This window comes from Vulpes lagopus, chromosome 5, assembly GCF_018345385.1.
Source record: "Vulpes lagopus strain Blue_001 chromosome 5, ASM1834538v1, whole genome shotgun sequence".
NCBI classification, from domain to species: domain Eukaryota; kingdom Metazoa; phylum Chordata; class Mammalia; order Carnivora; family Canidae; genus Vulpes; species Vulpes lagopus.
Genome location: NC_054828.1, coordinates 31,617,662 through 31,633,146, shown reverse-complemented (window position 1 = coordinate 31,633,146; position 15,485 = coordinate 31,617,662). Strand labels below are relative to the sequence as shown.

General features: G+C 37.6%; 1 protein-coding gene across 9 annotated transcripts in view; it reads left to right on the top strand.

The window, feature by feature from the left end:
* Positions 1 to 15,485, top strand: part of SRBD1 (S1 RNA binding domain 1) — a 320,333-nt gene that overhangs the window by 209,246 nt on the left and 95,602 nt on the right. For 8 of the 9 annotated variants that reach the window (XR_005987873.1, XR_005987872.1, XR_005987874.1 and 5 more), the window contains one exon: positions 10,170 to 10,319. Coding sequence is in view for 1 of the 9 variants with exons in the window: in XM_041755611.1 (XP_041611545.1) it covers positions 2,022 to 2,112; positions 10,170 to 10,189 (111 nt within the window). In the remaining 8 variants the exon portion in view is untranslated. Of the gene's footprint in view, positions 1 to 2,021; positions 2,113 to 10,169; positions 10,320 to 15,485 lie in introns of those variants that run through there. The other variant, XM_041755611.1, reaches the window with a different exon arrangement.

Below are 15,485 nucleotides of genomic sequence, written 5' to 3'. Positions count from 1 at the left end.
CACTTCTTTCTTCAGTCCTTTTATCTGTGCTTTGAACCTTAATTCATGGAAGCCACTTTTTCACTAAGTTCTTTGAATCCACAAGAAGTGTATTTAGTCACATTTTCCACCCATTCCACATCAATTTTCTAATGTGTTGAATTTTTCTTATTTCTTTTGTCTTTTTTCCTCCAATGGTTTTATGTCCTAGTTTATTAAAAAAGTTTTATTGAAATATAATTCGCTTATAATCTACCCACTTAGAGTGTACAAATTGATATTTTTTAGCATATTCATAAGGTTGTGAAAGCATTCCTTATTCCTTTCTGTTATTTTCATTTTTTAACACAATCCTTTCTGAACTACCTATATGGAGAAAGAAAATGGGAGAGAGGCATCAGAGGCTTTGAACAACTTCTAGGCTAACAAGTCCTAACTCATAATAAAGCCCTACATCCTTGAGGTCTAGTGGAGTGTATTGTGAGTGTCAATTCAGACTTTATATAACATTAATTGAATAGAATTGGTAGCTTCAGTGCCATCCATTAACCTAGTTTCCCTATTTTCAGAAATTTTTCTTGCAAGAATGTCATGTCTGTGTGGTTTCACAAGGGACTCATAGAGAATTCTAAAACCAGTTTGCAAATGTCAGCCTTCTTTTAAATAAGTTACTATTGCTTTTGCCCCTCAGGGTATACAGCTAACTTGGAAAACTGTGCCTTGTTCCCTCTGCTTGAGATCTGCAGCCATGGGTATTGTCTCTTGGCACCCTTTCTCTGACCTAATTTTCACTGTACTTGGCAGCCCTTCTTTATAAATAACAAGGTTCAGATCATAAGTGTTGCCTGATTCCTCCTAGATAGAGTTTTTATTTCATTTTTACCCTTGTTGTTTCTGATTGGTTTTAGAAAGCAGACAGGGTCTGTCTTAGCTCCAGCTGCTATAACAATATACCATAAACTAGGTGTCTTATAAACATCAGAAGTTTATTCTCACAGTTCTGGAGGCTGGAAGTCTGAGATCATGGTTGGGTTCTGATGAGAGCCCTCTGCAAGGCTGCAGACTGCCTTCTCACTGAGTTCTCACATGATACAGAGCAGAGAGAAAAAGCAAACTCCAACTCTTATAAGGGCACTTGTTGCATTCATGGGGCCTCCACTAATCCTGTTTCCAAAAGATCTTGCCCTCTAATTGCATCACACTGAAGGAACGGGTGTCAACATATGAATTGTGGGGGGCATAAACATTCAATCCATAAGAGTCAGAGATTTCTTTATTCTTCCATTTTAAAATTTGAGACTGATAATTTTATTATTAATTTAGTTCTTCTCTTGGTTATTTTTTAAGCTTTAATATATGTAAGTCCTCTATTTCTTGTCCAGCTTAGACTGGACAGCTTTAGACTATATATTTTGATTCACTCCTTTGTGTAAAGTAAGAAAATAAAGATATCTATAATTCCTTCACCCTTTTTTCTCTATTTTTTGTTTCTTTTCTCCATTTTCTTTTGCCCTGCCACATATGCTATCATTCCATTATTTTTTTTACAGCCTTGAGATTTAAGGCATTTGTATCTTTGTAACTGTAGTAGAAGTGTCCAGGTGTTTTGTTTTTGCCTTGTTTTGTTCTAGGTTTGTTGGTCTGTTTGTAAGCTAATTCTAAAACCTAGAAAAAATAGCAATTGATTAAATTTTTATGAACTATAAATATTGTGAACTGTGGAGTAAAACAGTATCTTTAGGACCTCAGAAAAGGAAACATAATTCTATGCCACTAACTCTTAACATGTATCACTAACATGATACACGTTCCAAGTACCATGTGAAACAATTATCTTTCTTATACTCCAAGAAAAGTATACTATATTTTAGTTGCTTCACATTTTCTGTAGATTGCCCCCTCCAGGCTTTGAATTACCTGTTTTTCCTTTTAAATATATATATTTTTTCTGATATATACAATATGACATTCACTGTAATATTAAAAAGTCCATCTTTTTACTATACTAACTTTTTTGATAAGAATCTACTTTCTTCTTGAAGGTCCCTTGCCGGTATCCAAATGGGACTAATCGCTTTCAAAGTCTACCGCTTATTTGTCATCTGGGATTTTTTTTAAAAATCACACTCCTAGGTAGGTGTCATTTTCTTAAGCTTAACTCTTTCCCATACCTCTTTTTTTGTTTAACTAAAATACATTCTTAATCTTTTCAATTTAGAAAGTATGCATGTGATACAAATACCTTGGGACTTACATATCTGAAAATAGCCATTAATCTATATTCTTACTTGACTGCTAGTCTAGCTGAGCATAGACTTCTAGGACAAAGTTAATTTTTTCTCTGAGCACTTTTAAAGTATTGCTATATTCTAAAAAATGATTCGACTGAAAAGAAATCTGATGCCACTTTGATTTTTGCTCCATTATAGGCAATATACCTTTATTGAGGACTAATTGGCATTTAATAAATTGCACATATTTATGTGCAGTTTGGTAAGTTTTAACATTTGTGTATATCCATGAAACATCTTTTTCTCCTCTCCTCCATTCTGGATCTCTTCTAATGACCTATCTTTTAGTTAACTAATCCTGTTCTGTCTAGTTTTTAATTCCTTTTGAACTCTTAACTTAAGCAATTACTATGTGTTTCCATTTGAGAATTTACTTTTGATTCTTTCTTTTCAGTATTATTATTCTAGTTCTCTAGTGAAAGTATCCATTTTGCCCTGTATCTTCTGGAACGTATTAACCATAGTTAAAGTTATGCCTGATAGCTCCAATATATCTATACCAGCCATGAGTCTGTTCTAAAGTCTGTCATATTCCTTGGTTGGGTCAGTTGGTTCTATCGCTTGGTATGTCTGGTAATCTTTTATGAATGCCAAGCTTCATATATGAAAATTGGACATATAATTTGAGGCTCTGGCTGTTTTCTCCCAGAGATTTACCTACCACTTGGAAGGCAGAATAGGGACAGATGACTATAAATGAATCTGGGACGAGCTGATTCAAAGTTGGATTTCAGTCTCTTGAGCATACTGTTCTACTTCCATCTTAACCGTATACATATGGTGTTTCCCTTCCAGAGTCTTAACTAGAAGTCTGAGATGTATACCAAGACCCCTTCCCATTAGTACACACCGATCTCTAATTCTGTCACCCATCCTGAGAGAGTGCCTTCTGACTTGATCGGCTTCCCATGTTCTTAGGGGCTGCTCATTGCTGTCGTGCTTCAGCTCTTGCCCTGAGATATTTTCTATCAGCAAATTCACTGAAAGGAAAAGTTGTATGGAATGTAGCCCCCACTTCTTGGAATCCTTGTCCCCAAGTCCAGTCAGTGATCTCAGCTTCCAGATTAAGAAACTGAAAAAAGGAGCAAATGAAACCCAAAGTAAGCAGAAGAAAGAAAAGAATACACAGGAGCCCAAAGTAATGAAGTGGAAAACAGAAAAAGCAATAAAGTCAATGAAACCAAAAACTGATTTCTTTCAGGGTGGGGGAAATAAAGAAAGAAGGTAAACCTCTAGCCAGCCTGATGTAAAAAAGAGGAAGAAAAAGAAAACCCAAGTTCCCATTATCAGGAATGAGGGGTAATGTAACTTCAGAGCCTATTGATAAGAAAAATAATAAAAGAACAAGTTTATGCCAATCCAACAACTTAGATCAAGTAGATAAATTCCTTGAAAAGTAAAAACCACCAAAGCTCACTCAAGAAGAAATAGGTAACCTAAATTATGCTATTTCTATGAAAGAGATTGAACTTCTAGTTTAAAACCTTCCTACAAAGAAAACCTCAGACCTAGATGTCATCACTGGTGTATTTAACCAAACATTTAATGAGGGAATAACACTAATTCTACACAAATACTTCAGAATACTGAAGAGGGGACTACTTCCAAACTCATTCTATGAGGACAGTATTACCCTTGTCCCGACAACATAAAATGGGGGGAATCAATATAATGAATATTAGCAATATAAAATACTTATTATCTTGAGGTGTTTATGTTGGGGGGTTGCCTAGTTGGCTCAGTCAGTGGAGCATGCAATTCTCGACTCAGGGTTTATGAGTTTGAGCCTCACATGTGGCTTAGTTTACCTTAAAAAGTTTTAGGGTGCCTGGGTGGCTCAGTTGGTTAAGCGTCTAACTCTTGACTTCGGCTCAGGTAATGATCTCAAGGGTTGTGAGATCAAGCCCTGCATCGGGCTCTGGACATGGAGCCTCCTTGAGATTCTCTCTCTCTCTCTTCCCTTTCCCCCACCCCCTCTCAAATAAATAAATAAATAAATAAAGTTTAAAATTGTAATACGTAGAAATAAAAGTCATGACAATAATAGCGCAAAAGGCAAGAAGAGTAAAAAAAAATGTTCTATAGTCCTTGCATTGGTGAAAATACAAATTTATGTTAGAGTCTAGCATATCAAGATGCATCTTGTATGGTACTTGCTACGGTAACCATGAAAAGAATAGTAAAATAATGTGTAATTAACAAACTAATTAAAAGGGAAATAAAATTATTAAAAAGCATTTGATTGATTTTCTCTTCAAGTGCAAGAAACCAGCATTGAACAAATGGGACAAACAAAACACAGGGTAAGATGTAGATGTAAACCCTAATACATCGATACTTACTTTAAATATAAGTACTTGGATTAAAAGGCAAAATTTTTCAGTCTGGAAGAAACGACAGAAACAAAACCATGGAGCTCAAGCAGGAGAGCATGTAGGGAGAAGCAGAGAGGATGCATTTTCAAGCAGCTTTCAGAACAACCTACCAGGAGTGTTCATCAGAGTTAGGGACACATCCTGAAGTGTAAGACCTCATCCTTTGTGCCCAGTAGCAAGAGGAAAATACATAGACTGGTGCCAGACCTTTCGCCGAGACCAGATTTGGTTTGAGAAACAAAAGGAGATGGACTAAACAAGGAATCACCACTTGAGTTCAGCAGTATGTGCAGCTGATAAATGTGTAACACCTGCCTCTCTAAGTGTAATTCCATCATGAACGTTGATATTAACAAGTCAGATGAAAGTGAAACAAAAGATTTGTTCAAACTTCACTCATCCACCAATTGTGTGACTTCTTTATGAAATTGGATCATAGTTTTTGAATACTAGAAGAAAAGGGTTGTTTTTTTTTAATTTCTATTTACAATACAATGGTACAGATGTGACATATTTTTATGTTTCATCTGCATTATTAACATTTTCTCTATCACTTTCTTAGATCTAGACCAGGATTCGGCCAACTGCCACCCAAAAACCACATTAAACTTAGTTGACATAACTCATAAATTATCCATTCTGATTTAAATAACACAATGTTTTGATAGGCGCCAAAATATATGAATGAGCTCTTTTTAGAAGTCAGATATTGTACATCATTTCTTTTTCCCTTGAACTTCTATTTTCTTTTCACTTCTTTCACATAATTTGATCCCAGTGCAATATCATTATGCTTAAACATTTTTATTGATTATCCTATCATGTTTCTTACAACAAAAATAATTTACAAATTAAAATTTGTTTTAATTTCTTGTGTCCATAAGTCTTATTGCTTTCTCTAATGAAGTTATTGCAGTTATCAGCAGGACACAATTAAAAAAAAAATTATAAATTTTGACAAATTATTAAAAAGTTTACTAGAAAATTATTATTGAATGATATTGGATTCTCAATTAGTTCATGTAATGACAGGTAAATATTTAAGTATGACTTATTTTCAGAAAGAGATGGGCTTAGCATCAGTTCTTTTCTTTCTTTTAGATGTTATAAATGTAAAAGCTGAGAACCTTCTTCGCATAAATAACTGATATAGGGAAAAGGAGTTTTAGTTTTAAAATATCACTCAAGGCTTGGAAACCCTTTCAACTTTACTTGCCAAAATTATATAGTAATCCTCAAAAATTGTTATTAATGATATATCATTGGTAATTTGATTAGATCCTCCTTCAACTTTTTCAAAACCCAGGAATTAGAAACCCCCTAACTTGCAAAAATTTTTGTTTCTAGTCTTTAAAGCCATTCAATTTTTGATAGTATTGACAAAAGAGCCTTTTCTTAGAAAGAAAAGTTTCTTAAATAACATTACTGTTATTTATCTTGCTATTTTTAGAAAAATCTTATTTTTGTAGCTCAAATTAAAGTGAGATTTAAAAATCAACACAAATATGAAACTTGTACAGTCTTTGTGAACAAAGAATAATAATCATGCTGAATTTCTGTTTGTAGGACATCCTGAAATATCTTTAAAAAGCAAGACAGAGGGATCCCTGGGTGGCTCGGCTGTTTAGCGCCTGCCTTCAGCCCAGGGTGTGGTCCTGGAGTCCCGGGATCCAGTCCCACATCGGGCTCCCTGCATGGAGCCTGCTTCTCCCTCTGCCTGTGTCTCTGCCTCTCTCTGTGTGTCTCTCATGAATAAATAAATAAAATATTTTTTTTAAAAAAAAAGCAAGACAAATGGAAAGTTAGATACTGAACAGTTGTTGTAGAGATAAGTTAGCAATTTATTAGTGCTTGAAAAGGAGCATGTTTATAATTACATGTTTGATATTATTAGAAAAGCACATCAAATCTGAGGGAGGAATTATGCCTAATTAAATAAAGGTTTTTAAAGTTCAGGATATTATGTTCCAGTTTATGTTTTGGGAACATTTTATCCTACACCTGTACAGAGACAGATGTTCTATTTTTCTTAATAGACTTTATTTTTTAGAGCAGTTTTAGGTCACAGCACAGTTGAGCAGAAAGTACAGAGATTGCCCATGTACTTCCTGCCATGGCTGATGCACAGCCTCCCCATTATCAACATCCCCCACCAGAGAGGTGCATTTGTTACAATTGATGAACCTACTCTGACACATTATCACCTAAAGTTCATAGTTTACAGTAGGTATTACTCTGCTGTTGTCCCTTCTGTGGGCTTGGACAAATGTGCAATGACATTTCCACTGGTATAGTATACAGAGCAGTTTCACTACCCTAAAAGTCTCATGTGTTCATCCCAATTCATCTCTCCCTCTCCTCTAATCCCTGGAAACCACTGATCTTTTTATTGTCTCCATAGTTTTGCCTTTTCCAGAATGTGATGTAGTTGAAATCATAGAGTGCAGTCTTTTCATATTCACTTCTTTTTCTTAGTAATAAGCGTTTAAGTTTCCCCCATGTCTTTTCATGGCTTGATTGTTCATTTCACTCTAGAGCTGAATAATATTCCATTGTTTGGATGTTCCAGTTTATCTGTTTGTACTGAAACACACTTTGCTTGCTTCCACGTTTTGGCAATTACAAAAAAATCTTCCACAAACATGTATGTGCAGATTTTTGTGTCTTCAACTCCTTTAGGTAAATACGAAGCAGGCCTTTTCTGTATTGCATAGTAACAGCATCTATAGTTTAGTAAGAAACTGCTAAACTGCCTTCCAAAGTGCTATATACCATTTTACCTTTCCGTTAACAATAAATGAGAGTTCCTGTTGCTCCATATCCTGACCAGTGTTTCTGTTGTTGGTGTTCTGGATTTTGTAGTGGTATCTCATTGTTCTATTTGCATTCCCCTGATGGCATATAATGTGGAGCATCATTCTGTGGGTTCATTTGCCATCTATATATATTCTTTGGTGAGGTCTGCTAAGGTCTTTGATCCATTTTTTTTAATCAGGTGGTTTTTCTTGTTATTGTTTTAAGTGTTCTCTTTATTTTGGATAATAGTCCTTTATCAGATATATCTTTTGCAATGTTTTCTCTCCATCTGTGACTGGTCTTTTCATTCTCTTGATAAATGTTCTATTTTTAAGAATGAAATTTCAACTACTCTGTGGAAAGTCTTAGCAAAAGGAAAGTTTTAGACCATCCTAAGTGGGAGATGTACAAAAAGTTTATTGATAATTGTTGCTTTATATATTATTTACATTAAAATCTATAACATATCTAATTATAACAAGAATACAAATATTCTAAATGTAAATAAATATAAAAATATATAATAATACAAACTTAATAAAACATAGTAAAAAGAGTAATTGATCAATCAGCAAGGTGTTGGCTAGTAAAAGCAGGGGGGCATATGCCAAATAAAAATAGACATTAGGGAGTCTTTTTGTGTGTGAATAAGGGTTATGCACTTTAGCTACCTAAGAGAATACTAGGAAAACTACAGTAAAATAATCTAGTGGTAAGCATTGAATTTATTTAACTGTAGAACTAAAATTAAAACAAATGTGGGTTACAGAAAAGAATGTTAAATGTAAACCCAGATATTATGGGGCAGCCTGGGTGGCTCAGCAGTTTAATGCCGCCTTCAGCCCAGGGCATGATCCTGGAGTCCCAGGATCGAGTCCCATGTCGGGCTCCCTGCATGGAGCCTGCTTCTCCCTCTGCATGTATCTCTGCCTCTTCTCTCTCTGTGTCTCTCATGAATAATAAAAAAAAAAAAAAAAACAGATATTATGAAAAAGGAATGAAGTAACAAAGTTGAGAGGACAAGGAAAAAGACATGAATTATTAGTGTAAGTGTAGCAAAACTCTTAAAAGTTGGCCAATCAAAAATCATTTAGTAATAGAGGTATAAATATATTTTTATATTTAAATGATATTTTTAGAACAATTTTTTAAGGAATATAAAATATGGAAATACAAAAAATTTTAAGTGTGCAAACAGTGGAATTTCACAAAGTGAACATATGCATATACTCATACTGAAAGGAACCAGATCAAAAAATAGAACATTTCCAGTCCTCAGAGGCCTCTCCTTCCCTTCTCACAGTCACTCGAGGGCATCCATTGTACTAAATTCTAACAATATATTAGTTTTGTGTGTTGTCTTGTGTCATGTGTATCATGTAATTGGACTCATATACAATAATGTGTCTGATTTCTTTTGCTCAGCATTATGTTTCTGAGATTCGGTCATGTTGTTGTAAGTAATAGTAGCCCATTCCTCATCATACATGTAGAGTACTCAATTACATATCACAAGTACCCACTTTACTGTGAAGGGGCATTTATTTGGTAGTCTTTAGGAGGAACCTATTATCAATAACTTTGCTATGGGTATTCTTACACTTGTCTATTTGGTGAACATATGCCTGCTTTTCTGTTGGGAATAATTATTTAGGGGAGAAAATAAAATGTATTAACTTAAATATGCAAAAATATTATCCTTGTAGAACATGTGAACTTTGATCTCACCAAAAATTATAACTATAAAAAGAAAATAGGAGAGAGGAAGTGGATAGGTTTAAGAGAGCTATAGCTTTATCTATTAATAAAAAGAATCAATAGATAATGCCTAATATAGATAGTATTATAAAATATTTTATTATAATTTTAATATAATTTTGGTATTTATATATAAACAAAACTTTTCTATTCAAAAAGACATTATTTTAAAATAATTTATAGAAGGGAAGTTTACATGTCCGCAAGTTTTCCTAGTTAAGAAATTGACATATTTGGATATCATTTAAAAATATGGAGATAAATGTCAAAAGAGATTGCCCCGAATAATTGAAATTCATTATCTCAGATGAGTGAGGAGGACTTCTTTTTTGTAATAAGTCTTAAAATCTTATCCAACTTTTCTCTAAGCCCCCCTGTATTATTTGATTTATTACCATGTGCATGTTTTATTTTAGTAAAATTTAGAGTTTGTTGGTTTAGTTTGATTTGGTTTGGTTTTGCACAAGGACAGCCAGCAATAACTTAACATAAAAGTGATTGTGAATCATATAAATGTATCTGACCAAAACCAAACTAAATGTACCCTCAATTCAACTTCCCTTTAGCCAGATCCTGGAAATGCCCCCACCACTTGAAGACCACCTGACACTTAAGTGAATAACTCAGAGACGAAAGTCCAAAGGAGAAGATAATTGGTTTTTTACTACAGTTCAGTATCTTACCTTTTTAAATTTTACACAAATATGTGACCTTATAAACATAATGTTAAGGCCTCTCCCAGGGTCCAGGAAGGAGAGGTGCAAAGAGAAGAAGGTAGACTAAGAGAAGCAGTTTTCTTTCGTTTTTGACAAACATATTGGGCCAGTCAGATTACTAGAAAACTATGTTTCAAAATCAGACCCATCTAGGAAATGATGTTCTAGATGTCTGCAAAAATCACAGTGAAAGGAGCAAGTTCTGACCAGGTTCTTTTGATTTTTTTTTTCTTCCTCCTGTTTGTTATCTCTAGGAGTAAGAAGGCAAAGCTGACTTATCCATAGCTGGCCTCTTAGAACAAGATGTTAATTGGCAATGCTATATAAAATTCAGATGTAGGAAAAAGGGTAAAAATCAAAGATTCTACACCTTCCATTTGGAATTCCTGCAGCAGTTTTACCAGGTCGGTACCATTTTACTTAACCACTCTATTATAAACCATTTTGTTGTTGTTGTCTGTTTCATGCTTAAGGCTCTATAATTTCATGGTATGAATCGTATCTTTTTCATTAATTCATTGCAACAAATATGTTTTAAGTTCTTAGTATATATACAATTTTGTGACTGTGAGAGGCAATGGAACAAGAAAAATGATTAATATGTTTTCCTGGTCTGAAGGGGCTTAAAATTTAGGTACAGAGAATTTCCATGCTATGAATTTATCCTACAATACATTTACAAAAGTTCACCAAGTTGGGGCACCTGGGTGGCTTAGTCAGCTAGCAGTCTGACTCTTGATTTCAGCTCAGGGTCATAAGATTGAACCCTGTGTTGGGCTCCGAGCTGAGCATGGATCCTACTTAAGATTGTCCCTATCCCTCTGCCCTCCCTCCCCTCCTTGCTTGTGTGTGTGTGTGTGTGTGTGTGTGTGTGTGTGTGTGTATGTGCACTCTCTTTATCTTAAAAAAAAAAAAAAAAACTCAAGTTATGTTACAAGGATATTCACGGGGGGATCCCTGGGTAGCTCAGCGGTTTAGTGCCTGCCTTCAGCCCAGAGCTTAATCCTGGAGTCCCAGGATCGAGTCCCGCATCAGGCTCCCTGCATGGAGCTTGTGTCTCTGCCTCTCTCTCTCTCTCTCTCTCTCTCTCTCTCTCTCTGTGTGTGTGTGTGTGTCTCATGAATAAATAAAATCTTTTAAAAAAACAAAAAAAAAACAAGGATATTCATGGAAGCATCATAATAGGAAAAAAGGGGGAATGAAGGGATAAGCTAAATGTGCAGTAGTACAGGACTAGTTAACTTATAGTTCACCATACAGTGCAACACTCTGTAAGTCTCTCTTGGGCAGCCCCGGTGGCTCAGCGGTTTAGTGCCTCCTTCAGTCTAGGGCCTGATCCTGGAGTCCCTGGATCGAGTCCCATGTTGAGCTCCCTGCATGGAGCCTGCTTCTCCCACTGCCTGTGTCTCTGCCTCTCTCTCTCTGTCTCTCATGAATAAATAAAATCTTAAAAAAAAAATATATATATATATATATATATGTCTCTCTTAACCAGGGTCCTCATCCACACCCCAGAAAACAGAAAGTGATTTGAGTGACTCTATTTTCTCAATTCTCCCAAGGATCATACACGACCACTACCATTCTGGATGCATAGGAGAGAAGTTAATTCATGACATACATTGTGGCCTCAGAGTATTAAGACTTAATTCTTTAATGCGACCAAAGTTAATATGGAAATATCTGCAACATGTAGTATAAAGGGAGGAAAGCAAGATGGACAACAAACTGTCCCTTTTGTATAAATAAAAAAGATACCCTATCTGCTTATCAGTGCAGAGAGTTAGGTGAACAAAGGCCCTGGGCCCAGTGAACCCTGAGACTCGGAAACAGGATTTGGTGACTAGAATCCAGATACAGGCTGGAGAGGTGGGTCCTCTGTCCCTGACACAAGCCCACCCTGGCCTTTCTTCCCTTCCTCAGGCCCTTTTCCATCTCCTAAATGGAGCCTAATTTGTCATTTGGAGGATGGATTTAGTGTATGTTCCACAGGATTGAAATCTGTAGGAAAATAAATCTGAGGGAATTTCCATTTGGTCCTGACTTCTACTCCACATGGCCCCTGCCCCATCAGCCTTGCTCTGGGATTGTGTTTCAGGCCATTCCTGTGCATTTACAAATAAAACCAGGCTGCTCTGGGCATGCTTCTGAGGTGATGCCTGGAGCCTCACACACTGGGCCAGAGATTGATATGGTGTGCGCACGCCAGGGCCAATACAGCTCTTTTGATCTATTTCCGAAGGCAGCTTCTTGCCTCCTGCTTCAAGTGATTGATTAAGTTAGGATCTCTTTTAGGAATTCTCTCCACTCATGCCTCCTCACAGGCCCACAGCAAGCCCTGCCAAATTTTACTCTCCTTTTATACAGATTGTTCTGTTCCAAGTGAGTAAATGGAAACTGCGTTCTTAATATGCAATCAGTTACCTAGTCCTTTATATGCAATCAGTTACCTTGGAATTCCTGTTTTGCATTCAGTATGGTATGGGTACCTTCTTATCACATCATCAGTCATGTTTCTAGCAAGGCTTTGACCTTATGGTTAGAGAGTAGCTTTGCTTCAGAGCTTTCCTTCCCCTGTGTGCCCCCACCCCCATTTTGATGTGAGAATCACTGGGGAGTCATGGTGATACCATTTGTTTTAAAACAAGCTAGTACACATGTTTGTAGACTTTGAAAGATCTTGGAATGTAAGTGGACTCATGCAATGTTCTTTAGGCCCCAGCTGGAGAAGGAGACCTTGGATCAAGGGGTGTTGGTGGGTGGAAGGGAGATCCAATGGATTTCAAACAACACCAGCTTTTCTGGTCATGCAGACCTGGTTTCACTTCCTGCCTCCAAGCACCATGTTTGCTCATAATAATTGGGATCATGCTTCCCATGGTGCATGAGTGGTGAGGAAGAGTGGAGTGAATGGGGGAATTCCCATCACTGCAGCTAAGCCCTCTTCCTACCCCCCCAAACCTTACATTGTCTTTTCCTAAGTGGCCCATCTGTAGCATAAGTGAGTCTGGTCCTCAGGGAAATGATTTTACCTGGACATCTTTCTTCTTTCTTTCTGCAGCCCTCACAATTCCTGGTGTCCCCTTACCATATACCAAGCCTTTCCTTCAGTTTCACTGGACCTTTGGGGAAGTCTCATTTAAATGTGTATATGATGACAACAATAACATTGCATTAGCTTATATCTCACATATTTATCTTTCACTGATTTATTCACAAAACAAATATTTATTAAATACCTTTAATGTGCTAAGCACAATTCAGGCACTGAGGATATAACAGTAAGCAAGAGAGACAAAACTCCTGCCCTCATGGATCTTAGGGAGATATCAACAACAACAACAACAACAACAACAACAACAACAAAATATATATATATAATCTCAGGTGGTTAATATGAAGACCAATGAAACAAGAAAAGATGAAAAGAGTGACAAGGATGAGGGAACCTCAGACAGGATAGATGCTTTTTTGGGAGGTGACATTTGGGTGGAAGCTAGAGTGACATGGTGCAAGGCAGTCTGCAAAGGTCCAGGAGAAGAACACCATGGAGGTGGTGAGACAAGAACAGGGTGATAGGTTCAAGGAACAGCAAGAAGCCCATGTGGCTGGAGCTCAAAGAGGGCTTGGTGGGAAATGAGGCATCAGGTAGTACGTTGCAACTGTGAGAGGGATTTGGGGTCTTTTAGGCATAAGGGAAAGCCAGGAGAGGGTTTAGAGTGGTGGGAGGACTTGATTTATGATTTTAAAACACACTATGACCACTGTGTGAAGAACATGTAGTAGGGAACAAGATGGAAGCAAGAAGACCAGCTACATGTTTACAGCAACTCAGACGAATGTTGGCAGGTTTGCACACCGTTATGAGATAGTGAGAAGTCATCAAGTTCAGGATATCTTCTGAAGACAGAGCCAACTGATCTTGCTGAGGAATATAAGGGAAAATGAGAACTCAGACCTGACTCCTGGGTTTGGGGCCTGAGCAGTCAGGTGAACCTTCATGCTATTTACTAAGAGGAGGAGAAGTGGGGGCAGAGCTGGTGTGGGACAGGAATCAAGAGGCATGTTTGGACATGGAAACTGCAGGATACTTATTAGGCTTCTGAGTATCTAGTTCAGGAAGAGGCAGAGTCTAGAGATGTAAATAGCAGTATCACCAGGACTTTGATAATATTAGAGCCAAGGGTCTGGGTGGAGTTACTCAGGGAATGGGTGTAGGTTGAGAAAAGAAGAGGTCCAAGGACAGGAACCACAAAGCACTTCCACATTTATAAATATGGAAGAAAAAGAAGAGCTACCACTGAGCAGACCCTTTCTGATCTAACAGGTTTGTAGGCGTCTCCACCTAGTTTCCTGAACCTCCCAAACCAGAACCAGTCATATATGGGTGACTAAGGCTCCTATCCCATGGTGCCCTAGGGGATGTCATGAGTCTAGTCCTGGTGCAGGCCCTGGTCGCCTCCTCCTTCTTTCACCAGGAGCTCTAGATCCCAAGCATCTGTTTTGGCCTCCTCCATAAGCAGGGGCCTACCTTGGACCTAGTATCAGCAAACTGATGGTTTCAGCCCCACTTGTCATATCATCTTTCTATTTTGTGTCTGAACCAGAGCTGATTATATTTTGTTAGCAAGAGGATATGAATATGTTGTGACTTCTTCATTTTCTCTGTCATCTGTGTGTTTTGGGAATATGGGCAAGAGACATTGCTACTCTGACTGGGGTACACACATTTTGATTCCAGAGCTTGTTTTCTGTATGGATCAAGCTCACCCTTTGCATCTCTCGAGCAACCGGTTATCCTGGAGTTTCTAGTTCCCTTAGTTTTACTGACAGATAACTACGAACATCTGCAAAATACAGAATAAGATGTGGTTCTTGCCCTCCAGGAACTTAAACTGAAGACAGGCAGTTGAAACCCACAACCACAACATGAGGAATGGTATCAGAGTATATATTCTTGTATGGATCTGCTCTGGTACAGTGCTTAGCACACAAAAGATTCTCAACAACTGTGAGAGGCACAACCCCACTGGGGCTTATCATGGTCCCATGGCCTAAACTGGTAGCTCCTCCAAAGCAAAGCTAGCGGCCAAGGCAGCTGCCTTGATACCACTATTATGGACAGTCATTAAAGGTTCCATATTATTAATAACAAAATAGCCCCTTACTTGGCAAAATGCTCTAGACTATAGCTTAAAAAGTGCTTCTACTCACATTCCATCTCTTCATTCCCACAACTCTGCTGCAAATCTCTGCATTCCTACTTAATGGAAGGAGACATACATTTTTGGAGTGGCCTTTGGGCCTGCTAATGTGTGCCCCTGGGACACTGAGGTACCCACCTGGGTGATTTTGGAAGGCCAAGCCCCAACACCAGATGCTCCCTGCTCCTATTAGTCTTCCAGGATGGAAGACACAACCGTGAGGGAGAGAAGTATTACAAACACTGGGGCTAGGCCCCACAGTAGAAAGTAGAGGGAGGGAGAACCAATGGGTTTGTAAGGCATGCATGATCAGTATGGACGTGCACTGCTCAATGGACCAGAGCTGGTATTCTTGTCACACAGGGC